General features: G+C 36.9%; 1 protein-coding gene across 7 annotated transcripts in view; it reads right to left on the bottom strand.

The window, feature by feature from the left end:
* The window catches only part of R3hdm1 (R3H domain containing 1), a 134,685-nt gene that overhangs the window by 36,765 nt on the left and 70,206 nt on the right, over positions 1-27,714 (bottom strand). For 2 of the 7 annotated variants that reach the window (XM_021171515.1, XM_085840802.1), the window contains 12 exons: positions 23,859-23,918; positions 23,635-23,775; positions 19,607-19,715; positions 19,416-19,511; positions 16,692-16,729; positions 16,558-16,608; positions 16,234-16,460; positions 13,608-13,862; positions 11,586-11,737; positions 7,892-7,993; positions 4,959-5,255; positions 3,128-3,251 (listed from right to left, as the gene is read on the bottom strand). In XM_021171515.1, coding sequence (XP_021027174.1) covers positions 3,128-3,251; positions 4,959-5,255; positions 7,892-7,993; positions 11,586-11,737; positions 13,608-13,862; positions 16,234-16,460; positions 16,558-16,608; positions 16,692-16,729; positions 19,416-19,511; positions 19,607-19,715; positions 23,635-23,775; positions 23,859-23,918 — 1,652 coding nt within the window. Of the gene's footprint in view, positions 1-3,127; positions 3,252-4,958; positions 5,256-7,891; positions 7,994-11,585; positions 11,738-13,607; positions 13,863-16,233; positions 16,461-16,557; positions 16,609-16,691; positions 16,730-19,415; positions 19,512-19,606; positions 19,716-21,900; positions 22,034-23,634; positions 23,776-23,858; positions 23,919-27,714 lie in introns of those variants that run through there. The other 5 variants (XM_085840795.1, XM_021172195.3, XM_021171767.2 and 2 more) reach the window with 5 other exon arrangements.

Genomic DNA, 27,714 nt, shown 5'->3' with positions numbered 1-27,714 from the left:
TGAGCCACCATGTGGTTGCTGGGATTAGAACTCTGGACCTTCGGAAGAGCAGTCGGGTGCTCTTACCCACTGAGCCATCTCACCAGCCCTAGTGATACTTTCTACCACATAGATATGACTATTTGGCATTAAAAAATATATTTTTTTAAATTAAGTGGGGATAACTGTGTGGAGAGATGCAACTGAATTAAGCACTGCAGTCCCAACATGTGACTAAGTTTTTATTTTATAAACTGATTATGGTAAGAAATACATTTTTACCTCAGAAAGAAGATAAAACTAAAAGCTTTCATAAATACACAGCAGAGGACCTTTGCTGCCTATTAACAGGGTTTGATAACACAGAGAGTCATATAAAAAGTACTTAAATAAATGGCATGAGGGTCAACTTACTTTAAAAAAAATTATTCATTATTTATATGAGTACACTGCAGCTGTCTTCAGACAGACACTAGAACAGTGCATCAGATCTCATTACACATGGTTGTGAGCCACCGTGTGGTTGCTGGGAATTGAACTCAGGACCGTTGGCAGAGCAGTCAGTGTTCTTAACCACTGAGCCATCTCTCCAGCCCCAACTTACTTTTTTCTATTGAAGTTTTTTTAATTTTTTTTTTAAGGTATTTTATGTGCATACGTGTTCTAGAAGCCTACATGTAGGTTTGGTGTCTGTGGAGTCAGGTGAGTGCTTTGGATTCCCTGGAACTGGAGTTACAGATGTTAGTGAGCCACATGTGGGTGTTAGGAATTGAACCAGGGTCCTCTACAAGAGCAAGTGCTCTTAAGCTCTAAGCCATTGCTCCAGCACTCAATTTACTTTTTATAAAATTAGTGAGTTATCACAGGAAGGGATGTTGCCAGGCAGCAAATGCCTGCTGAGCATAGACAAAGACTGGAGTCTCATATCCAGGACCACAGGGGGAAAAACCATAAATAAAAACAAATCACATCAGATGTTATAATTTTAGAAGGCAAAACAAAAAAGATATACACCACAAAAAGTCAATTATTTTCAGGAAATTATTTCAGAAAAAATGCTTTCTTTACTATTATTTTTTGTTTTAATTTTGACATATGGTGCTGTTACACAGCCCAAGTGTACCTTAACCCTGTGATCTTCCTAGCCTTAGCCTACATAGTGCTAACATAGGCATATGTCACTAGTCCCAGCTAGAATATCATTTTAAAAGCTTTTATAGCAAGTTATAATTATAAGATGTGTGCATATATCTAACGAGTGGAGAGGTTACATGATGTCACAGAACACATGTGAAGCTACATGACAATTCCGTGGAGCTGGGTCTTCCCCTCTCCCTTTACACAAGTCAGGAATCAGATTCAGGCTGTCAGGCGTGTGCAGTAAGCATCTTTACCTGTCCAGACATCGAGCAAGCTAGCAACAACTTTGAAATCTTCTTAACTTAAAATATACACTGTTTATATTCTTTGACATGGGCCATATTACTAGGCTTCAGGAAAATCTGACATTAAAAGGAGTCATATTTGAGACAAAAAATTTTATAGTTTAGCTAGAACGATCAGAAGATGCCAAAGCATGTGGGGAAATACCTGTTGCACGTGTAATGTAGGGCTAGTGAACAGAAAAAAGAGCCCAAACACTAAGAACAGAAAACTTTCAGGTATAGCAGGTTAAGGACACAAAAGTTTGGATGTGGAACTGTGCTAATTATGACTCTTATCTGCAATGGGAGTTGTTGACTACACTGTACAAGAAGCAAGAAATGAGTATTTTCACTGGAATGACCAGTCCAAAAGTAGGTCTAAAGAGTTAGGAGACAGCACTGATACAGCAGACTCCCCTGTGCAGGTTGACTGAAATGCCTCTGCACAGAATCTGTACCTCCCCCAATGACAAAGAACTCAAACTGCTCTATAGAAATCAACTATAAAATTTAATCTCAATTCTTTAATTTATGTAACACAGGTTTTAATTAAACTCATTAAAATTTGTAACAGGACACAACCAGGATGGAAACAGGAATGAGCTCATTAAGATCAGTGAGACAGCTTTCTGTGTGTCTGTGGGATTGCATCAATGAGTGCACATATGTGTACAAACCAGAGATCACCTTGGGTATCATTGCTCAAGAGCTGTGCACCTTGTTTTCTTAAAATAGTCTCTCATTAGTTCTGAGTACACCAATCAGGCCAGGTTGGCTGGGAATCAAGTCCCAGAAATCCACCTCTCTCTCCCTTGCCAGCGCTACAGTGATAAGTATCATACTATGTCTGTTGTTATGTAGGTAATAGGGACCACACTCAGGTGCTCAACCTTGTAAAGCAATCACTAATTGCTAAATTATTACCGAGCCCTTAATACAGTATCTAAAAATTGAGACTGGAGTTCAGTTCAAAACATTCTTTAAAAAATAAGACAAAAAGAAACCAAGATTGAGTTCTAATAATTTTTATACTTCCAGTAGTAGATTCTATTTGTTTCTTGTTCACCAAATAATTATCAAACTGAAAATGAGACAGAAAAATGTTTAAGAATACGGTTCATCAAGCCAGGTGGTGGTGGAATACATCTTTAATCCCAGCACTCTGACAGGTGGGTCTCTAAGTTTGAGGACAACCTGGTCTACAGAATGAGTTCCAGGAGAGCCAGGGCTACACAGAGAAGTTTCTCTGGGAAAAAAAGCCAAAACCAAAACCAAAACCAAAAAACAAACCCAAAAAACCACAACCCCTCCAAGATTTAATAGATTCTGTTCTTTGTTTCTGGTTATAGTCTGGAGGCCATCTCGCTTTACATAGCTCTGTAAAGGGCTTCTACTACCGAGACTATGAGAACCCAGCAGCTACTCACCAGCTCCCGGCCTTGCAGAACCTTCAGGTTATGCCCTCATCCCTTTATCACACAAAAGAAAGATATGATTTTCTACTCTTCATTTAAATGTGACTAGCGCTCTCTCTCTCTCTCTCTCTCTCTCTCTCTCTCTCTCTCTCTCTCTCTCTCTCTCACACACACACACACACACACACACACACACACCCCTGAGATCCTCAAAGATTGAGCATAATAGAATCTTAATGTAAAGGATAAAGTAAAACTGGAAACAAAGTAACGTCCAGAGCTGAAAACCTTGGCATGGAGACAACTCACCTGTGTGCTGTGCAGGCTGTGGCAGTGGTTGGTTTAGGTGTGAACTGTGATGGACAGAAGGGATAGGGCGGTACTGAGGCTGGCTGGAGTGATAGTGGCCTGGAGCACAGTAACAGGCTGGCATCTATAATTATAAGTAACAAGGACAAAAATTAGTTTCATTTGGAAAAGTAATTTTTCCATGAAGCACATTCAATGAGCAGTAATTATAATATAAACCCTTTTAAATCCAACTGGATTTTCCAATTTAAATGGAAAAAAAATATAAAGTCCAGGTTTCAGGTATCTGTAAAAGGATATCCTCCCGTGGGCGTGGCAACAAATGCCTTTAATTTTAGCATTCTGGACACAGAGGCAGGGGGATCTCTGTGAGTTCGAGGCCAACTTAGTCTGCATAGTGACTTCCAGGTAAGCCAGGGCTAAATAGAAAGACCCTGTCTCAAACAAAACAAAACAATCCCTCAAACCAAACCACACAGAACAAAAGACATTTACCACAGTGCTCACTAATCACTTTTAGCTGTTAATTTTTTCTTTTTTTTTTTTTTTCTTTCTTTTTTTTTTTCCGGTTTTTGAGACAGGGTTTCTCTGTGTAGCCCTGGCTGTCCTGGAACTCACTCTGTGGCCTAACTCGAGGCTGGCCTCGAACTCAGAAATCCGCCTGCCTCTGCCTCCTGAGTGCTGGGATTAAAGGCGTGCGCCACCATTGCCCGGCTTTAGCTGTTAATTTTATTACTTTTTTTTTTTTTTTTAATAAAACCAAGTTTGCTTGGCTGAAATACTACTGAAAGCTACCATTGCTCATGGCTGCTTCCAGACCTCGAAGATCTGAGGACACCACATAATTTGGACGCAGGACTTGGGGAAGTGGAGTTGAACTGACTGGAAGCCTCCTCCCTGAGGAATAGCTCTCACACTATCAAAAGGTGCTATGCAAGCTACCAATGAAAAAAAAAAAGCAATCAACAACCCTACCTACCTGTACATGCTACAAATCACAACAATGCAAGCCGGATAAGGTATCCCCAGTGGTATAAAACCAGCACTTTTATCTATGGGGTAGCAACAGCTGTCTAATTGGAGGGAGTCCATGCTTGCTTGGTACATACACCTCGTCTGTGGCTGGAGAGGTTATAAATGCTGGTGAGAACCCATAACCATTTTTTTTCCCAAGCCAATATTTAAAATTATACTCTATTTATCCTTATACAGGCAAATAAGTGTAGCAGCCTCCATCAAGAAACCTTTTTGCAACAGAGACCATTACAGAGATTCACAACTATTTAAAACGGAGAGAGTAAGTATCAGTGAGGTGCCCATGCCCAGTTGAAAACATTTTACCACCTAAACCTGAGGTTTAAAGAAAATCTTTGAAGAGGGGTCAAGTGGAAAGACAGTAAGAAGATGATCAGAATACCTTCTAGATAGTGTGTTTAGATATTACCCATTTCTTTTTCGAGATAGGGTCTCACACTGTAGTCATTGTTGATCTGGAATTCTGTCTAGGCTGACTACTGACTAGCTTCCCGACTTGCTTTTGTTTCATCATGGTATTTCATCACAGTACTAGTAACCCTAAGTAACACATACACTTATTATGTTTTCCTAAGATATTAAATCAAACAAACAAACAAAAAAAAAACAACCCACTCTCGGAGTCAGAGGGAAATTCAAAGCACACATACAGTGAGTTGTAACTAAATGTTATATGGCTGCTCCCTAGGCATTTGACAATCTCCAGAGATAACCATGGGCTTTATTTACACTACCTCACAAATTGTTCCCAAGTTAGAGGTTCCTGTGAGAGAAAGAACATGAAAAAACAACACACCTGTGGTGAGGGCTGAGGAAGAAACCCCTGCTGCTGGAGCACAGGCTGGTTGACAGGATGCCCAGAGGCAGAGAAACTGGCAGTGGGGACTGACTGCCCAGGTGGTAGGGAAGGAGGAGGGGGAGGTGGTGGAGGTGGTGGTGGAGGATGTGGAGGTGCTGTCGTCACGATGTAACCAGACTGCTGTGGAGACTGTAGAACAACAGTGGACTGGAACATGGTGGCATGAGGGTCAGAACCATCAGCTGATGGCTGGCGGGCAAGACTCATATGGCTGAACTGAGAGCCAAGGTTATCCTGTTGAAAAAAAGTTGGCCATCAGTCAGCCTTTCATTCATGGGCCAAACCTACCAATGCAAAGTGCTACACATACACCCCCACCCTACACCCCACATCCCTTTGAGTATCTCAGAGAATAGCCTCAAAATCATTACATAGCTGAAAATTTCATGAATTTCTGATCCTCCTGTCTCCACTTCATGAATGCTGGAGAACAGCCATAAATCACAATGTCTAATTTGTGCAGGGCTTAGGATGGAACCCAAGACAATTTGATATGAGGCAAGCACTCTTGTAACTGAGCTATATTACCCAAGTCCTACACTTTATATATTTGTAAGCAAGCTGTAGCAGTATATGCATGGGCATCACATGCATGTATAACAGATAAGATATAAGACAGCAGGTTCAAGAAAATGAGAACTCTTATGTAGGAGGGAAGATATATTATAATGATATTAAATATTATTTATAAAATATTCCTAATGGAAATCATAGCATGGGAAAAAGATGAGAGTGCATTTTTCAGTTACATATATTTAATGAAGTTTAAATGTTGACTTAGGTTCAGAAGCAAACCTGGACATTTTTAAATTACATACTTAGTATTTTCTGTGAGAAATTACTTTTAAATAGCTCTTTTCTTCTGCATTTCCAACCATCAAAATCTAACTAGTCATTACCTTTTTTTTAATATGTCAGAAAATAATATAGCCATAATTTCTCAGTCTGCCACTCAATTTAAACAGGAGGATACTTTATATCAAAGTGTCCTGTTTCTGGATCATTGCTAAGTAACCAGTGGACTCCAGCCACGGCTATGATTTATGTGCCATATGACATATAGCTCCTTACTTGACAGCCTAAGCATTATCTCTTATTGGTCACTCAAAGACAGTATAGGGTTAAAATGAAATGCCCGCTCTTAGGAAGCAACAGACTTAGAATATATGGAAACGATTTCTTATATGAAAATACTCCTAGTTCTAAATTACAAAATAATACGGCTAAATATTAAAAAAGTAGTATAAGTACAAGGGTCATTAATAAAAGATAATGTTTCCTTGTTTAATAACAGTTTTATTCCATGTGCATGGGTGTGAGGGTGTCAGACTTCCCTAAAACTGGAATTAAAGACATTGTGGGCTACCACGTGGGTGCTGGGGATTGAACCCTGGTCCTCTGAAGAACAACTAGCACTCTTAACCAAAGGGCCACCTCTCCAGCCCTGTGGTTCTCTTTCTTGTAGGCTGAAAGCTATTTCATAAAATCATTGAGAGATTAAACTGATAAATATTGTCGCCTCAATTCAAAGCAAAAGCATCCAACATAGGACAGGTCAACATAGAATCCCTAGTAAAAGCAAGCAAGTTTTTCAGGAAGTTCACTTTAAAGAAAGCAATTTTTTTTTTTTTTAAAAGTAGAAGCTAGTTTATTTATGGAGCTATGGAAAAAGATGCAATGTTTTAACATCACAAAGCTAATTACTTGCAGTGTGGGCCTGATCTCACAGACACCGACAACTATAATTCAGGGCATACTTTGGATAAGGGTATTATCTTACAGTGAGAAATTAAGTGTCAAGTGATCTCTGATAAAGTCAGAAGTCCTCTGTAGCTACATGCTGCAATCCATCTAAAGGAACTGCTTCTGACCTACTGTACCTAACCAGTACTTAAAAAGGAAAGCTGCCTGTTCTGACTAGATTTATGTCAACACAATACAAACTAGAATCACGTGGGAAGATGGACTCTCAATTAAGAAAATGACTCAATGGGGCTGGAGAAATGGCTCAGCAGTTAAGAGCACTGACTGCTCTTTCAGAGGTCCTGAGTTCATTTCCCAGCAACCACATGGTGGCTCACAACCATCTGTAATGTGATCCGATGCCCTCTTCTGGTGTGTCTGAAGACAGTGTACTCATATACACCAAATAAATAAATAAATAAGTAAATAAATCTTAAAAAAAAAAAAAAAAAAAAAAAAAAGGAAAATGCCTCAGTAAAACTAACCTGTCAGTAAGTCTGTGGTACGTTTTCTTAAATAGTGATTGATGTCATAAGGGCCAGCCCATTGTGGGTGATGCCACCACCGGGCAGGTACGTATTCTTGGGTTGATAAGAAAGCAGGCTGAGTAAGGCATGAGTATCAAGCCAGTGAGCAGCAGCCCTGCATGGCCTCCGCTTCAGTTCCTACCTACAGTTTCTTGCCTTGAGTTCATGCCCGGACTTCCCACAGAAATATAGTCTGACTCCTGAGGTAAGATGAAATAAACTCTTTCCTCCCATCTTGCTCTTAGTAATGGTGTTTTAATTAGAACTCTATGACATGGCCACTCCAGGACTACATAGAGTCAAAACTGACTTCAATTTAAAAAAAAACAAACTAAAATATCTGAGACTACTTAGTTCAGAACATTCAACCTGAAAACTTCCCTTTTGAAAAATAGGAATAATATTAAGTCTTTTATAGTTACTATAAGTTGATATAATCACTGTCTTATGAAAAGGAATAAATTATTATTAATAAGAATTAGAAAAAAACCTTTGTTACCTATGTAACTTCCTGTAAAAGAACAAATCACACTGACCACAGTCTGAAGCATTCATCACACAATGCCCATAGTAACAGTGAGATGAAAGGAGATACAGTACCACGGAGTACTGCTGGGTGGGTGAGACTGGCAGGAGCGGGGATGGGTAGGGGGCTGGAGAGCACTGAACAGGCTGAGAAGAGGACTGCAGAGGACCAACAGGCTAGGAATAACAGGTGGGCAAACAGTTAATGTCAGAAGAAAATGTTACAAGAAGTGCATAGCATGGAAATTTACACTTTGGGGCAACAGCTTTACATTTATAAAGTCATAAAAACTATAAGAGATTCAACAAGAAAAATAGTATCAAGTGAATTTAAAACAGCAAGAATATACCTAGGCTCAAGTTGATTTCATAATGAGAATAATAACTTTTATGTCATTAATAGAAACATCATTAGCCACTTGAAACCCTATTATCTGAGTTATGTCAGTAAAAACAAAACTTCTTACTCTTATTTTTATGACAGGGGTTTTTTATGACAGGGCTGTTCTGTTTAAGTTGCTCTATACTACTAAATTATAAATAAAAACCTTATAAATTTCTACAGCAGCTGTACCAATCCTCTTATTTGATGAAGCATGTTTAAATTCTCGGAGACAATGTTCTGAAAACTTCACCACTGTGTGAAAAAACTGCAAGAATAACCTGCTTGGTGACTGGGGAGAAGTCTCAGCGGCTAAGAGCATGTACTCTTGCAGAGGATCCAGGTTCCGTCCCCAGAGCCTACATGGTTGCTCACATCCATCTGTAACTCTAATACTAGGGAATCTAATGTCCTCTTTTGACCTCCAAAGGCATTACATAATCACATGGTGTGTGTGTGTGTGTGTATTTTTCTCAACAGGCAACTTAAATACATATGCACATAAAATAAATCTTAATAATCACGACAGGACCAAAACATATCTACATACACAAACACACATCATTGTCTAGGAAGAATACAATCTTTTCCTCCTGGCTAAATGATAAATATATTTTTATTAGAAGAATTCATGGTAGGAACTGAGGAATTAGACACTATAGATCTTCAGCCAAACACTCTTGTTTCAAGGAGAGGAAAATTGCTTTCCAAAGGCACTAAAAACAGGTGATTCACTGTAATCTACTTTATAGATGAAAAACCAGATGAAGATAGATTAAGTGATTTTTTACTGTGCTAGTTAAGCAAGCAGATGAAGGATTCAGATAATTTTGATCTGATAAACATTCTTCTGGTTAAACTGTATATTCACCAATGAATCCTGTACTGGCGAATGTTGCTGAAAAGAATAATTTTAAAATGCAAATAATGAAGTAGGAGTGTGCAGGGAATAATGACAACTCAGATTTACAATGATTACTCTTTTACAACAAAATCAACAGAATAGTCTAAAAGTCTAAAAGTGTCAGATCAGCTGAGAGTCCCACACAACAAGATTAAAACAAAAGCAGAAAAGAAATAAAAGCTGAATGATCTGGAGTTCTGGTGGTCCCTGAGAAACCTCTCAGCTACCAAATCAACTAGCTGAGGGCAGCCTGAAGCATGGTAACCAAGTACAAGTGGCTAGAAATCTACTACTGCCTACTTGATGCATTAAGTAACATGAACAATAAGATATAATCCTTTATCAGTCAATCTGACCTACTCAAGTTGTCAGATGTGAAAGAATACAAGATGAGCCCCCATGGTATGAATGAATGTCTTCCAGAGTGCAAAATGGCAGAGAGAACAAAGTAAAATCCTGACACCAAATTGACAAGGAAAAGTCTTAGTGTTTCCCTCTTGTAGAAACATCCACATAGTGACTGATTTTATGTCGTATTCAGGAAATATAGCACTCCTGAAGGGGCTGTTTTTGAAATTCATAGATATACAGTGTTGGTTATGTGACATTGTACAAATCATTTATCTCAGAATATGCAAAAGATAGTAATAGGATATCATTACGTCAGTGAGTTTTTGTTTCTGATAGGATCTAGCTGCAATGTTTTTTGTTTTTGTTTTTAAATGTTTAAATTAAATCAATCAGAGAATTGGATTTTTACTTCAAGATCTGAAATTCAGCTTTTGAATGCTTGTTTCAAAACTACATTCTCCATTCCTCCATCTAGGATGGTCTCAAAACTACATGGGACAATGTTACTTCTAAACTTGATCTTAACCACAGGTCTGAGAATCGATAGGCAAAATTATTCCTAAGACACAATAATCTGAGACATATAACCATAAACAAATCCTTGAAATTTTTAAAAGCTGTACTAACCTTATTTCCATCAAATTAAGTAAAAGTGGAAGTCAGTCCTATAAAGCTCCTGGTGAAACACAGCAGTGTAAAGGCAGTTATATAACAGCAAAGTAAAGAAATTCCTCGGAAACAATTTGAATGAAGTCAAGGCAAAGTGGGACAAGGAAGGTGTTGTATGTAGCCTCAGGCAGGATTAAGAAGGTCGTACAGAATTCTCTGGCAGAGCTTAATACAATCTCTTCTAGGTACATGGACGTTTTTGTATGGTCTTAAAAGTTTCTCTAAAATGTTTTAATCCCTACTTGAGGCATCAAAGCAAAGCAAAAGAAATCTACCTAGAAATCTAGCCTAGAATCTTACCTGTAGAAGGCGACCAATGGCTTTCACTACTTTCATATACCGGAAAGTGTAACTCACTACTTATGTACATCCTTCATCCCACAAGACACCGTAAACTAAATGACACATCTTATAAGAAAATGATATCAAGTTTCTTCACTTCAAGCTTATCACTGCACATCTCTTACGAGAAATTACACTAAAGGAGATTCGCCAGAGGAGCGTTTATATGATCTTGTAGCGAAACAGGTGTATGAGTGCTACATAATCTTTAAAAGCTGGTGTGAACGTAGGGATTATACAGATATTATCACTCTCTAAACATAGATAACAAATTATTAGGGAACAAAAAGAAAATGTAGATATGTATGTATAAGCTCTAAATTACTTATATAAATTCAAGGTATGATTAAGAAAGCTTTTAAAGCCAAGCATGGTGATCCACAGCTTTAATGCCAGCACTTGCAAAGCATAAGCAGGCAGACCTCAGTAAGCTCTAGGCCAGCCTGATCTACACTGCAAGCTCCAGGTCAGCTGAGACCTATTTAAAAAACAGAAACAAACAAACAAACAAAAAACCTCTCAGGAGCCTGAGAGATGGTTTAGTGGGTAAAAATATTTGCTGATAAGCCTGACAAACTGAGTTCTATCTCCAAGATACACATGGTGGAAGGAAAGAATCAACTCCTGTAAGTTGTTTTTTGTTCTATACGTGCATGCTGTTGTGTGCATGAACACATGCACAAATAAATAAATAAACACTGCACTCTCAGAATCCACTCAAGCCCTGCAGTAGAAAAGAGTACTCTGCTTGGCTTGAGCAGCCCAGTGCCAGTTTTTCTGTTGGATTTATTCAATTTTAATAACTCACTTTACTCACTAGGCCAATGAGCAATCTTTGTTTTTCTTCTTCTTCTTGTCTACTTCTTATTTTAAAATAGGGATAAAATACTTACCAGTCAGGCCCTGAGATACTATCACTCCCTCTTTTTCTAATACATCCTCAGTATTTTTTTGTTGTAAGTATCTGTAATTAACATTTTCTTCCTGTGACTACTGAGTGGGACATCACTGGGAACAGAGTATTAAAGCTCTAAGAGATACTTACCTGGCTACCTCAGTCATTAGCCCTACATATGCAAAGGCAGGTGAGCTTAGCATTACAGAATCATGGGTTTGTGCACCTGTGAGAACATGTGACTGGCTGCTGGCTGCTGAGGTGGTGGGGGTGGCAGAGGTGGCTGTGGAGGACCAGGCACTTGGGTTCGAACTGGCTGTTGAGTCATAGGAGGATTGTACACAACTGGACTTCCATCTGGGTTTAAGAAGGGCTGACCTGAAAAGTTGAAAAAAATGAGGAAAGAGTCAATGTACAACAGGACTGAAAATAAAACTGTCACTACTGATTTCATACCCATCCGAGCTCAGTGGATAATCAAAATATTTTTTTTCTTTGAGGGACTGGAGAGAGATGGCTTAGCAGTTAAGAGGACTGGCTGTCCATCCTGAGGACCCAAGTTTGGAGCCTATCACCCATGTGGCAATTCACATGGGTGACAGGCTCATCTGTTAACTCTAGGTCCAGGGGATCTGATGCCCTTTTCTGGTCCCTGTAGATACTGCAGTCATATGGAGCATGAATGTATATGCAAGCAAAAACATTCAATCACTAGAAATGAAAATAAAATTTTCAATGTATTTTCTGGAAAGTTGTGAGTTCCAGATCTCATTCTGCCAGGTACTCAATCACAAGACCATGGGAAAAGGGTCAATAGCATTCTGGACAGCCTCACCGTGGACATTAGGGCTGACATGCATCTCAGCTCAAACAGAAAATGCCTGACTCCAAGGTATCAGGAAAGCATTCACAAAATTTCAAGGAGGTGGGAAGTAATCTAGGTTATAGGCCATACTGAACATATGTCACTTTAAAAAAGACAGGCTGAAGCTAGGAAGTAGTGGTGCCTTTAATTCCAGCACTCAGAGGAGGCAGTGAGTTCAAGGCCACCATAGTCTGTCTACAGAGCGAGTTCCAGTACAGCCAGGGCTATACAGAGAAACCCTGTCTTGGAAATTCAAAACTAAACAAATAAAACAAACAAAAACCCCCAAACAAAAAACCCCTCAGACAAATGAAAACCATGTTTAAAATATAAATAAATGACAGCTTTAAATGAGTAATTATAGAACCAACTTAATGGCAACAGATTATGCATAATAAAATATTACATAAAAACTTGTGTCTAGCAATGTATTTCAATTTCCCTACTTTAAGTGGGAATTTCTCCTACTAAAAGTGCCAGTATAAAGGTCATGAATGAAGAATTTAAAGCATGAGCTCATGTAGGTGATGGGAAATGAACCTGGGTCCTCAGAAAGAGAAGCCAGGGATTTTAAATGACTGAGTCATCTCTTTAGCCCTTTAGAAAATATTTTGCTTATAACGAACAAAGTAGGGTTCGGACAAATACTCTATCAAACTGTATATGGTTAAAAGTAAATGTGTAATAATATTAATTATCATCGGTTAATGACAAGGACTAAGAATATATATTATCAATATTAATTTATAACAACTACCTTTTAAAAAAAAAGAAATAAAGAAGGAAGGAAGGAATGTATTTTAGATTTTCTTAAGTAGAAAGCAATTACCAAGCTGGTGATAGTGGCACATGCCTTTAATCCCAGAAGAGGTAGAGGCAGGTGGCTCTCTGAGTTCGAGGTATAAAGCATGATTCAGAACAGCCAAGAGTATACACAGAGAAACCCTGTCATGAACCACCTCCAAAGAAAGTAATTACCATATTCTCAGACATTAGAAGAAGAAGTTTTTTTCTACTTGGTTCTTACTCATAAAGTACATTTAACTTGCCACAAAATAAAAATGCTATGCCGCATAAAGCTCTCTCAAAGGCAGTCGAGTATCTCTAATGGAATGAATTGTTGTTTAAATATAGTCAAGCTCTTATTTAGTCTACACATCATAGATGGCACATGAGGAATATTGTCTTACAAGATAAATAAAATTTTTAACATTTTGGAGCCTAAACATTTCTATTAAAGTTTTTAGGACAAAGACAATTATTTATCAAAATTAAAAAGCTAACAAAATACGTACATTTAAATAACACATCTTTAAAAGTACCCCAATTTTTAAATATTTTCTGCTATGTTAACTACAATAAACTCTCTCTCTGGATACCCACCTGTTTGTGGGTTGATCAGAATACTGCCAGGTGGTATGCCAGTTGCTTCCAAGGGAAGCAAAAGGAAGCTAGTGCTAGGAGATGCACCTTGACCACTGAGGCCACCATCAAAGGAAAGAGAACTGTGATTGCTGGCTGCCGGGTAGATGACAGGTGCGCCATGAGAAGACTGGCTAAGAGCTGAACCTGGGAGAGGCTGCTGGGTGTGAGAGAGAGAGCCTGTAGAGGACCCTACACTACCTGAAGACTCAGATCCTAGGGGAAGAGTAATGGAAAACACGGAATTAAAAAAAGAAACTTCGTATAAAGATACAAGTTTAAAAATCCTAATAATACAATTCACAATATACAACATGCAGTTACAAAATGACAACAAGGCTTCTATAATTTACTGCCTAATGGTTCTTTTAGCTTATCCTAAATATAATTTTAATATAGCGAACAACAGCACTGAAACTGTCAGGAAAATCATAGCCAAAGCATGCAATTTACCAAGTTTACAGTCACCCAAGCCACAGACAGCCACAGAAACATACTACTGACACTCTCAAAAGGACATGTTATATACATTTTACCATTTAAATTAACTTAGAGATATAGATTACAAATTCCCCAAGAAAAAGAACTTAGCACAGCCAAATGCCTAAAACCTCACATTTCAGAAATGCTTATCTATAAGAACACAGAAAGATTAAGTATGGTGTGGGAAACAATAAATATGATGAATTATCTACTAAAAGAAGCAACAGCCAAGTTTCACTACGGAATTTCATCTCAGTTCATAACTAGAATCTTCCTATAACGTAAAGTCAACTACCTTTTCTTCCCTTTATCTAGTGACAGGAATAGTATGAAAAATATTTCAAATAATTATGTTAACATCAGTTTAAAATTTATTTCATACCATACTTTATCTAATATCATGGCTGAATTTTGATTGCTCTGACTTTAGAGTCTATCTCACAGTGACTGAGCTATTACTAACTTGGAAAGCATAAAGGTACTGAAATGAAATGTACAAATTCAGATCGTACTTGTAGTTAATTAGGTTGTATCAAAGGATTCTAGTGAGTAATTATGATGCACTATGCAGAATGCCTTCTGAAGAAAGCCTTTATTAAAAGTCATATTCGAATGACATTTAACTCTATCACATATCTTTTATCTTTTTTTCTGAGACAGGGTTTCTTAGAAATTAAGTTGTCCTAGAACTCAAGAGATCCACCTGGGGGAACATTATCACTTTTACCTACTAAAGGATTAGAACATTCCACTGTCTCTTATGATAAAATAACACGTTATTCTTTAAATTTTATTTTTACTTATCATTATTATTATTAGTATTAGTAGTAGTGTGTACATGTGTGTGTGTATGCATGTATGGAAAGAGTAATGATTGGCTGAGTAATATGAGTGGCCCCAAGTTTTTAAAAATGTTTTTTTAGGCCAGGCATGGTGGTGTGCATGTCTTTAACTCCAGTATCTGGGAGGCAAAGGCAGATGACTCTTGCACTCTCTAAATGACTTCCTCACAATATTTATTTTCCTTTTGTTATGACCAAATTGCAGTATATACAGATAAGTATACAAATCTTAAAAAACACTCATAAAAATTTAATGACTTTAGCCTATGGTATTATATCAACTAAGATACTTGCAATAGATTTATATTTTAAGGTGGGAATGCAATTCAAAAGCATTAGCAATTTAAAGCATTAAAATATTAAACAAGTAGCCGGGCGTGGTGGCGCACGCCTTTAGTCCCAGCACTCGGGAGGCAGAGGCAGGCGGATTTCTGAGTTCAAGGCCAGCCTGGTCTACAAAGTGAGTGCCAGGACAGCCAGGGCTACACAGAGAAACCCTGTCTCGAAAAAAACAAAAAAAAACAAACAAACAAAAAAGAAACAATATTGTTGCCTTAATATACCTTCCAAATGTAGTTGTACAATATGCATTTTATGTTTAACCTAATCCAAACAGGCTAGAGAGAAATAGCCATTTCTGACTTCCATGTTTATTTTGAGATTAAAAAAACAGAGATATACAAAAGTCCTCAAAGACACATGAGATTTTGTATGCTCTGCTCCTTAGTGAAAATGAAAGAAGTTGCTATGACCAATGGATCTGAAGTAAAGCAGCCAAAAGAACTAGCAGATTATTGAAATTTCTGCTTATAGTTGTAGGTGTATTATTTCTCTTTGGTTTTTAAGTTTATTAAAATTTTTTCAGAATTGTATTCATTTTTTATAGAATAAGTCATGAAAAATGCAACCAATATCTGACAGTATGGGCTACATCTAACATTATGCAATCCTAGGTAAGAAGCCATACTTTGCAACCATAAATAGGCAAGGAAGAATGTCCAGTCACCTCCTACACACAAGAAATGAGCCAGTGAGCTATCACATTAAGTTTATATAGCAACAGACAAAGAGATTTATTTCCGTTTATAATTCTATCTAGAGGTCAAAATGAATCCTAATGTCAATATGGCACTCTGCTTTGTAGGTGTCTACAGAGCTGAAGGTAACTTTACATTGTGGGATAATTAGAACCATGTGACGAGGAGCTAAGGCTTCAGGCAAAGTAACATTCTGACTGCACAGTTCTAAGTAGACACTTATACCTGTTTTTGAAAGCCTGCCTATGCTTTTGCTGCTTCCAGAACTATCACCTCTTGTCAGGACTGAGATTCCGCTAAAGCTGCTGGCTTTGGTTACAGCGGGTTTCAGGTTTCTGAGGGAGCTGTCTGAATCTGTGCTGCTCCAGGGTCGTGGCTCTGAGTATTTCAACTCATTTTCAGTGCTGCTCTGATGGCTGTTTGTTGATCGGCCTGAAGCATCTTTATTAACTCTGTAATTTAGAAATAAAACATTGAAAAGTTAACTGGGGATGGGAGGGAAGAAAAAACTAATTTTTTAAACACTGTCTGAAAAACATGCTTCTATACCTAAATATCTGGCGCCTCTGCTGGGTACCAATAGTGTCCTCATCTTGGATTCTGTTGGCATTTTAATAAAACATTTTAATTGTTATTAGCATCAACTAGATAATAACTAGAATAGATATTAAAATTTTTCTTACCTTTTGTCAATAATGTAGTTTTCTTGGGAACACAGGGACTGGAAAGAAAAGGTAACAAGTTTGTCAAATACACATCTGTATGTCATCTGTACACCAATGTAACAACAACAACAACAATATCATCTATAGTAACTTTAAGAGTATACTCCTAAGGGCTAGAGAGATGGCTTAGCTGCTGAAGGCTAGGCTTACAACTAATATTATTATTCAAAAGTATTCAATATTAAAGTACTTTTGGTGGCTATAATTATGATATAATTACCCCTTTCAATTGTGAGATTTGGAAATTTGTTATGTTCTTGTTGATTCTCTGGAAATTACCCCAACTTCTGCTTAATAGTTCAGTTCGCCTGAATGCACTCTAAAGCCGTTGTCCCTTTTGCATGAGTCTACAATAGTTGCTTAATACTTCTGTCTGTTCTTACAGAACATAAGCTAGTAAGATTCAAGCAAACCAGAATTTGAATCCTATATTCTTTTTGATGCTTTGTCATACGTTTTAAGAAGGCTATTGAAATTTCAAATTCATTCTGAAAGTTCTTGACGTATGACCTGTTTTATTAATCATATACTTAAGGTTGACAGATTCTAGTTAATTCATGACTATTTGATTAGTGGTGACCAAGTTAATGAAGGGACTGGCAAGTCGGCTCAGGTTTAAATACACCTGATACCAAATCTGAAGCCCCGAGTCCAAGCCCTATGACACACATGGTGGAAGTTAGGAACCAACTCCTGAAAGTTGTCTTCTGACCTTCTTTCTCACACACATGCACACAGTCACAAATAATAAATGAGAAAAAAAATTAAAGGCTGATTGATTCACTGTACCACAAGTGACTACTTCTATTTGTGGCAGTGGTAACACAGACACCAACCATATGGATAAAGCAGAGAATAAACAGACAGGCATTAAGGACTTATAGTCAAATTCCTGCTGTGCTATTGATCTAAGCCAGGTAATAATCACTTCTGTTTGTATTACTGTAACAGTCTTCTAAAGAGTTTTGTAGTTACCAGATTTTGCCCTATTAATTCACATTATGGGGCAGAAGCCAAAGCAAGCTCTTTAAATTGCAATTCTCCCATCTTTCATGACTCCTTGACAGAAGGGTCAGGAACAAATGACCAACCACCTGTTTTTACGAATAAAGACTTACTGGAACACAACCATAACCATGTCATGTATTATGGTGGCTGTTGTACCAGAGCCACTTTTGAGCACATACAAATACATGACTCAAGATGCCTAAATATGGATTACATGGTCTTCTGTAGTAAGACTGAAACCTGCACCCGAAGTTCAGCTACCTAAGGCAGGAAGTTCCTGAGTATTTTTCCAGTCTAAAGCTCCCTTACTTATGGCATCTGCCAGCTATGTTCTGGCTACTCTAAAACATTCAGTTCTTTTTTTTTTTTTTTTTTAAGATTTATTTATTATTATATCTAAGTACACTGTAGCTGTCTTCAGATGCACCAGAAGAGGGCATCAGGTCTCATTACGGATGGTTGTGGGCCACCATGTGGTTGCTGGGATTTGAACTTTGGACCTTCGGAAGAGCAGTCGGTGCTCTTAACCACTGAGCCATCTCTCCAGCCCCCATTCAGTTCTTTGTATTTCAAGTTTTCCCTTCACTGAGAACCTCTGAAAATACTGATTTTTTTTTTTTTTCGACTTGAGCTTATGGGCTCTCAGAAGTGTACTCTCCCATGCCCTTCCTAGTTTGACTGTAGTGCTTCTCTCCTTGCTGTAAGTCTATTACACCTTCACGTGTCTCTGTGATTCACGCTACAACTAGTATGCCATTTAGCTTATAAAATACCGAAGTCAACATTTCTCTAATATGGATGCTGAGTTCAGTAGAACTGAATTAAATTTCCTACTCAGCCATTTTCTAGGTCTGTTTATTCTAGCTTCTTTGAATAGCTTTCTACTGCCTGATCACACTGACCAGAAAGGGTCATCTACTGGATTAAGACTGTCCATGCATATGGTCTTTAGTGTCCAGCATAGCACTTATAATAAATGCTCAATATTATTTGTTACATATCGCAAATTCTTATATTTTTGGTTGTGAGCCTAGCCTTTAACGGCTGAGCCATCTCTCCAGCCCACATATTGCAAATTCTTAATCAATGGTCTAAATTCTGATATTATTTACTGCTTTGTTTTGCTTTCAACACAGGGCACATCTCCTTTCTGTGTTAGAGGAATCATACATTATATTCATTTACATTGTATCCTTGAAAAGTACTAAGTACTGCAGAGAACAGGTGTATTATCGGTGTTGGTAAAGCCAAATATGCATAAAATAATTAGTCATGCAGATGTCTCTAAATATCATCATTTATAAAGTAGATAATGACTATTAATCTAAAAGATCAACTAACTTTATTTTATAAGACACAAATTACTAAGTTCACTACCAAAGTAAGATTTAAGTTAACAATGATATAAAAACTCTGTCACAAGCTTTAAAAAAGTTACACAAATAGCAACTTATTACCAAGCTCTATTGATTCCTGTGGTCTACCTGAGTTCAGTTTTGGTAAAACTTCACTCTTTTGTTTCAAGGTACTATCAAATTCACATGAACAAAACACCTATTTCAAAAACCTGACTTGATGTGTATGAACCAATATGGTTAAAAATAATATGAGCAATATTACTTGGGGCTAGAATATATAGAACATATGAAGTCCTAAGGGTAAGTTGGCACATACATCTTGGGAAAATATTCGGTCTCTAGCTCTCTGGTATTCTTCTTCTCTTTCTTCTATAGATTTGCTTCTTCTGTCATCTTTCAAACGTATTCTCATCTAAGGAGGAAAAACCGATTGAGTATTAGGAAAATGAACTATTGGTACATTTAAAGCTTGCACCTAAAATAATGTTCCATTTTTCTCAAAATTACCTGGCTATCATCTTTGTCAAAGCTAGAGTTATCTCTCTTAAGGATGTATCGTTTCTGAAAGTCTTCACCTCTATCATCCTTTATATGTTCATTAAATTTCTGATCAGGTCTGAAAAAAGAAACAAGACAAAGGAACAACAAATTTAATGTACAGTATTTACCTAAAAGTGGAAAATATTATATGCAAGGTAATAAAAGTGTTTCAATTTATCAGTGCTGCTTAAGACACAATACTGTGATCTCACTGTTATATCACAGTAGGATACTCATGAGGAGACACTTAAGACACAATACTGTGATCTCACTGTTATATCACAGTAGGATACTCATGAGGAGACACTTAAGACACAATACTGTGATCTCACTGTTATATCACAGTAGGATACTCATGAGGAGACACTTAAGACACAATACTGTGATCTCATTGTTATATCACAGTAGGATACTCATGAGGAGACACTTAAGACACAATACTGTGATCTCACTGTTATATCACAGTAGGATACTCATGAGGAGACACTGTTCTACAGAGGTGTTATTAAAAACAGCATGGGCTTTGTCATCAGACTGTTCGGGTTGAAGTCTAGCTTTTTAACACAGTACTGGCTTTAAGATATGCACAAGTAATCTTGTTCTCCCTATTTTCTCATGTATAAGATGGGATTTATATACTTTATTATATACTTTATCTATCCAATAGAGTTATTCTAAAAATGAAATGAATTAGTTATTGAAGAGCCCTCACCAGAACTCTGTAATTGTAAGAAACCCTGAGGACACTAAACTTCAAGTGGCTAAAGCAGCTGTGAAAAGTCAAGATGGAAATGCAAGGCTAAGCCATAGTTGGAACCCTGGGCTGTCAGACTATAAGGCTGACATCTCATCTATGTTACAGGGACCAAGAAAAGGATAACTATTGTATCACATGCATTATACTCCAATAGTCCTCATGCCATAAAATGACAGCATGCAAGTTGTTTTCCACAAACTTAAACAGGTTAGAAAAAATAAGCTCTTATGTAGAGGTTAACACTGGAATCTAAAGCAATGACTGTGGAGTTTAGTATATATTTTGTAGTACAATGGTTTTTGTCTTTTTTTTTTTTTTTCCAGATTAGAAATACTCCAAGTTTCACTAAGACCTATAAGACAGGTAAATGATTAAGGGCCATAGACACTAAACTTATATAAAAATAACCTCCACCAATATATTATCAGCTCCAATAAGTTAATTCAATCAATATTCTGTGACTTATTACCATTTTACACTGGAATTACGCATTTGAAATATAAAACATATACCATTTAATACACCTAAAGAAAGTCTAATAAATTCTCTATAAAGTTTCCTTTATGCATAGTTCAAAGACATATTTATATGTATACATATAAGCAATATGAGAATACTATGAAAAAATTTCATTTCTTTGAGACAGTATCTCATTGTGTAGCTCGGGCTAGCCCAGTACTTGCTCTGTAGACAAGGCTGGCCATTTTGGCCTTCAACTAAGAGAGCCTGCCTGCCTCTGTTACTGAGTGCTGGGATTAAAGGTATGCAATTCTTCCATGCCTCGCAAGCAAGAAATTTTATTCATAAATTCAAGCAATGACATTTCAGCAAACCAAGACTAGACATTTCATTATAAATAGAATCTAAACAACATGGTTAATACTTTTTCCAATCTAGTGAATAATTTTTTCCTTTTGCAATAGGGTCTCATTGTGTAACACTAGCTGGTCTGAAACTTGCTATGTAGACAAGGTTGGCATCAAACACAGAGATGCCTACTGCTTCTACCCACTAAGTCCTAGAATTAACAGCATGTGCCACCACTCATCTCAATCTACAAAATTTTAATAAAACACTGGAGCTGACACCTTTTAAATCTGACAAAAGATTTAAAGATGAGAATTATCTAAGCAAGATGAAGAAATTTGTACTGTAAAATGATGAATCAAACATAGCAGATAATTTTTTTAAAAAGGGAAAAAATCCATATCAAAGTAAAGGAGAAGATAAGAGCACAATGTTTCATGACCAAAATGATGAGAAGTCTGCTTTCTTTGGGAGTCTGAAAGGTTCTACATTCAGTCCTGACCATGACAGCATGCCATCTGTCACAGGATTGCTTCATTTACTTTTATTACCTGTAGTTGTAGCTATGTGAGAGACTCTTGTTCTAAATGTGAACTCTATGGTTTAACCAAGGCCCTGGCAACTTTTCTAAGAACCGCTGGATTCCCACACAAAGTAATATTGGCAGGCATTTCAGCTAACCTTAAGACTGTCTTACCTCTTTCTTTTAAAGATGCCTGAATTTACTGCCCTGCAATCGGCATCTTCCCGCTCCATTGAGACACCCCAGTGGACACTCGGTTGTTGACATCCACAACACCACTGGTTCAAGGCTGGAGCGGGTAATCTCCCTATGAGGAAAAGGTAAGTTTGTTTTTATTCAATGTGGAGCAGATCTCTAAGGTTTTCTGATTTACATATCCCAGAAGATATTAAGTAAGAATACAGTGTAACTTCAATGATCTGAAACATTAATTATAATTACATTAACCCATAATTTGTAAATGTCTCTGCTTAACTAAATTTGATTACCTTTACAAACAGAACCCGTAAGCTTTTTCTGACATCATTCAAAGAATTCAAATAACTGAGGTTACACTGTATTGAAAACCTTAGAGAGTTGTCAGTCAAAATGTTAGTCAAAATGCCTGCTAATGATCATGTGTTTGGGCATCCAGCAGCTCTGAGTAATGTTGAAAGGTACTGGTTAAAGAGAGTACAGTTCTAGCCACTTTCAGTCTCACCTGTATCTGACTGGATACTATCCTACTTTAATTATTATATAATTAGCTGGGAAAGGATTGACAAAGGATGAGTTTATAAGACTAGTGAATAGACATGATGAAATTAGATCAGATTTGTATTTTCTAATAATTTATATTTTCTAATAATTCTCAGAGCTTTATGAGGAATTTCTGTCAAAGATACCTTTTATTAATTTTAGTTGTAAGAACAGTCATTTAAAATCTGAAACACACCTATTTGATTGACAAAGAGATTGTATGAAATGGAAGAGCCTCAATTTTGCTTCAGTAAGCAATATGGCAGCTATATGAGCAAAGGCCATGATTACTGAAGGGACTAGATGAATTAAATGTAACTATGTAAAATGAATGATGCATGGACAAACTCTGAGGCATACTTGACCTCAAGAAAGCAGAAAAACAATGAAGCAAAGAAAATTATCTGTGGCACTTGAAACTGATGGCTACTTATTACCATGGGTTCTTTTTTACCAAAAATGAAAATGACACAGAGAATACTTTGCACCATGTGTGGTGGCACAGGCCTATAATCCCAGAGCTCCAGGACTTTTTTTTTTTTTTTTTTTTTAATAATTCAAGGGATTGAGCCAGTTCCTTGAGCATTGCTAGGCAAGTGTTATACCACTGAGCTATATGCTCAGCTTTTTCAAGCAGTTGCTTTTACAACGAAGGGTTCTTTCTAAGCATTAAGAATTTTCCTCAGTAAATCAGATATTGCCCAAGAAAGAAATACAGCAGTAAGAAAGTCACTACACTAACCAGAAGTTCCAATTTCTTCAAATTTGAGGTAGAAAAAGGAAGAAAGACAGATAGACAGACAGAAACAAACAAACTAAACAGGATTTTGGAAATGATAATAAAGTAGTAGACAGAATGTGAGTGTTAAAATCTGTTTATTGCTTCTTTTTAAAATTATTTAAACAAATTCCCTAGAGGTGGTCACAGATACCTAAATTAATTTTAGAAATTCATTAAGAGAGGGTGACAAACATGGCTGATAGCGTCCTCCAAGGTTGTCGTTGCTGTTCCTCAAACAAGCCTTGCCTGAATCCACGTGTGCATTTTGCTCCTAATGAGATAAATGTACTTTTGGCTCTATTGCATGAAGTGATCAGGCAATTACTGTAGATGGAAGGTGCTGTAGGAAGGCAAGTATTAGTCCACAGACAACATAACTATACACTTACATTCTTGTGTTGCTAGTTTTGTTCACTATGACAGACTTCCCACTCTGATCAACATTGTGGTCTAATCCAAAGTAGGCAGCCACTCTGTGTAACAGCATCCTGTGGTAAGATGTCATCGGGGGAAACTTCTTACGTGGGGACCTGAAAGAAAAACAATTGCCAATTTAGTAAGTCAAGGAGAATCACAATGACAATCTCTTTTCTTGTTAAATGTGAGAACTTACTCATTATTACCAATGAAATCTAAAATTTCTTGTTCCAATTTCAGCAGCATCATTCTGTCCCTGAAAGAAAGTATGAAGACTCTTACATGAAAAACTTAGCATTGAAGGGTCAACAGGCAATGAATTTACATAGCTAGTTCCCTCCCTAAAAACAATAGAATCAGAAATATCATAAGCTCCATGTTAGAATATTTTATAAGAATTCTAGAAAACAAAAGTTGTAAGAAAATGAAAGATCATTTTTTTTTCAATATAACTTTTTACAGTAGAGTTGTAGACAGGATAGTGTACACCCTAAGAGCCCATGTATGTATGTTATCTTGAGCTCCACAGAAACACTGTTCTAAAGAACATGAGATGCTATTAATAGTAATAAGGAATGTTCCTAAGGGAATCGAATGCAGTGACTCCTTAGTCTGTTAAGTGGCTACTATTAGATTGAGAAATTTTCTCATAAAATGAAAATGAAGCAAAGGCATTCACTATCTATTAAATCAGTACTCAAATAAATATTGGCATGTGCTCCTTTGGCTACCTCGGGTCCTGTCCAGGTCACTTGGGCTGTAAAAAGTTAATTGCATCATTCCTTTTGGTTCTTATACACTGAGAATATGGCTCTAGCTCACTGCAGAGTTCCTGTTCACATGAGAAACAAAATAAAAACCTCACAGAACTTAAAGTTAGAAATAGTGTTATAGATTGTTTTGTAAAAATGTTAAGTTCAAAAGAGCAAGCCCTGAGGAATTCTCCAAACAAACAAACAAACAAACAAAACTACAGGGCAGAACCTTCTAAAATTTATACAAAAGCTGGTAGTCTCTTCTTGGATCACATGAAAGTCTGTGCATCAATACTGAGTTTGATCCTCCTCATGCACTGCAAAAGTCTTATAAAACAGAATAACCTTAATCTAGCCAATTATTCAACAGTTAACTGATTATATTTATAATATGTACAAAAAAGAGAACTATGCTTACAAAATATTTCAAATTCAAATCCAAAATATGAGTACATTTTAATGCAAATTCTAGTGAGATCCAATTTTATTATTCTTTGCTATTTCTCATCTCAACAAATGGGATAACCTTGTATTTACAGTGGTATGACAGACTGAGAATTTTAGTTGACTACATTCTATGTGTTTGTGTGTGATGGGGGAAGCATGAAAGAGAGAATGGATACCACTCATGTTGATATGCATATACATATGCATATACATATACAGACAGAAGTCCAAGCTAGGTTGCCTTTGTTGGTGACTTTCTAGCTTTTTTGAGACAGATCTTTCACTGAAGCTGAAACACAGATCTGGCTGGCTGGCAAGCAAGCAGCTAAGGTTATCCTGTCTCAACATACCAGCACTAGGATTAAAAGCATACACGGTCATGCCTAGCTTTTACTTATTTTTTTGAAAAAAGATTGTATTTGTACATATGTTTCTGTATGATTGCAAGTTTACAGATGCTCTTGGAAGCCAAAAGTGGTATTATATTCCCTGGGGCTAGTGATAATAAAGTGCCCAATGTGAGAACCAAATTCTTTTCCCTTGAAGAAACACCAAGTGCTCTTAACCTGGGTGCCATCTGTCCAGCCCCTAAACTGAGCTGTGCGTAAATGTAGGTGATCATGTTCGTTTGTCAAATACTTTACTAACTGAGCCATCTCTTCAGTTTGATTTTTTTCCTACGATTTCTTTTTTTTTTTTTTCCTTCTTTTAAAGACAAGATCTTATTGACTTGTCCAGGCTGGCCTTGAACTCAAGTTGTAATCCAGAAAGTCCTTGAATTTGTGATTCTTCTGTCTCAGTCCCCGATAAGTAGCTGGTATTATGGACCTGCACCATCAGGCCTACATAGTTTTTGTTGTTTTGTTTTTAAAGAGTCTTGCTGTGTACTCCAGTCTACCTTTACATTTAAGAGTCTCCTGCCTTTCCCACATGAATTGTTGGATTACAGGTGCACACAACTGCATCTAGCACCATCCCATATGTAATTCTCCTCCTGAGTTCATTATTGATGACAATTTTGTCTACCTTCTTTGGTTTCATGCTTTAACATTTTCTTTGTTCTGGTCTAACCTGGTATATGTGGAGCATACATAGTAGTCTTTCAGAATACTAGGTTACCACAGCATTCCTTTGGTTTAATCTGTTAGAGGTTTGCCATTGCTCTTAAGAGTTCAAATTTTGTAAAATGCCTACAAGATAAGCATGAGCTAGGCTTCATTTCCTGATGAAATCACAAAATGCTCATTATTCTGGATTAGCTCTGTTCAGCCTTGATCCTTAAGTACCTCTTGTTCTGTTATTATTTAAGTTGTTTGCCCAGAACATCCTTTTATATTCTCTTAAACTCTTCTTTTGTATCGTTATAATCATATAAATATAGAGATTACATATAATATATAGGTTCATAAAAATTGTGTTTTGCAGGAAATAAAACTATTTCATAAAGCATTTACATAACCTTCTTCCATTAAATTTGGGAAAAAGACAGAGGATTTTCTCTTTTATAGAAATCACCCCATGAAACAAACTCATTTGCTTAACTATTACATCTTCTTTCTCTTAAAAAAAAAAGTACCCCCCTAGAACAACAATATGAACTCACTAGTAACCCTAGAGCTCCCTGGGACTAAACCACCAATCAAAGAAAACACACGGAGAGACTCATGGCTCTAGCTGCATATGTAGCAGAGGATGGCCTAGTCAGTCATCAATGGGAGGAGAGGCCCTTGGTCCTGTGAAGGTTCTGTGCCCCAGTATAGGGGAATGCCTGAGCCAGGAAGTGGGAGTGGGTGGGTTGGGGAGCTGGGGGAAGGGAGGGGATATGAGATTTTCGGAGGGGAAACTAGGAAAGGTGATAACATTTGAAATGTAAATAAAGAAAATATCTAATTAAAAAAATAGAATTATTTATTTTATTGAGTGTTTTGCCTGCATGTTCATCTGTGCACCATGTGTGTGCCTGGTGCCTGTGGAGGATAGAAGTCATCAAATCAGATGGAATTAGATTCACAAAAGGTATGTTCTTAGGAGCTAAGTCATCTTTTCAGGCCCTAGATCCTCTTTTTCATCTGAACTTTTGGGGTCAAATTACTTTGATATAATTTTCAGTAATATTTCCATTTTTACAAACTGTCTTACTAAAAACATGTAACAATTATGAAGCACCAGTTTATTTAATAGCATTCACAGTGCACTTAAAGTGGTTTTCTATATATGAACAGCTGATTGAAGAGATTTTATATGTTCTTTAGGTTGAATATACTGCATTAAGAGAAAAAAAAAAACCTACTGTTTCAAAAAAGCCACTGAATTAAAGTCAGGCTTTTCTTCCCTAAGATGGTGACCTATGAAATGCAGATGATATTTGTATCATTATCATCTCTATCCATTATTTTAAACAGGCTTTCCACACTGCTAGTAGAATATACTAAAAAAAAAATAAGGAACAATAACTTCCGTAAGGTCTTAATTTACTCATTCTACTTTCTATTCACTGTAGTAGTTCAAGATCCAAAAATTAAAATCCGTAAATGAAGCTCTAAGTATTTTGGTATTGGATATAAACTAACAAATAAACTAATATATGTAATCATTAAACCCATTAAAAAAAAAGGATTTCCATAAAACCATTCAGTTAAACGAGGAGCCACAATCTGTGGGTTATCAGTTTTCTAGTCACTTTAATAAAACTAACTATAGAGACAAGATGGTAAATTCAGTAAACAGAAAACAAAAAATGATCCTTCGGGTTGCCACCCACTCAATGCTTTATGTGCCTGGTCAAAGTTCTGCAACATGTGAAAAACAGTGATGTAGCATTATTCCAAACAAGTAATTTTTAGGTGTACT

This window comes from Mus caroli, unplaced genomic scaffold (genome assembly GCF_978045245.1).
Source record: "Mus caroli unplaced genomic scaffold, Mus_caroli_1 scaffold_1, whole genome shotgun sequence".
Classification (NCBI taxonomy): domain Eukaryota; kingdom Metazoa; phylum Chordata; class Mammalia; order Rodentia; family Muridae; genus Mus; species Mus caroli.
The sequence above is the reverse complement of the archived record's forward strand: the minus strand, read 5'-3'. Positions and strand labels throughout refer to the sequence as shown.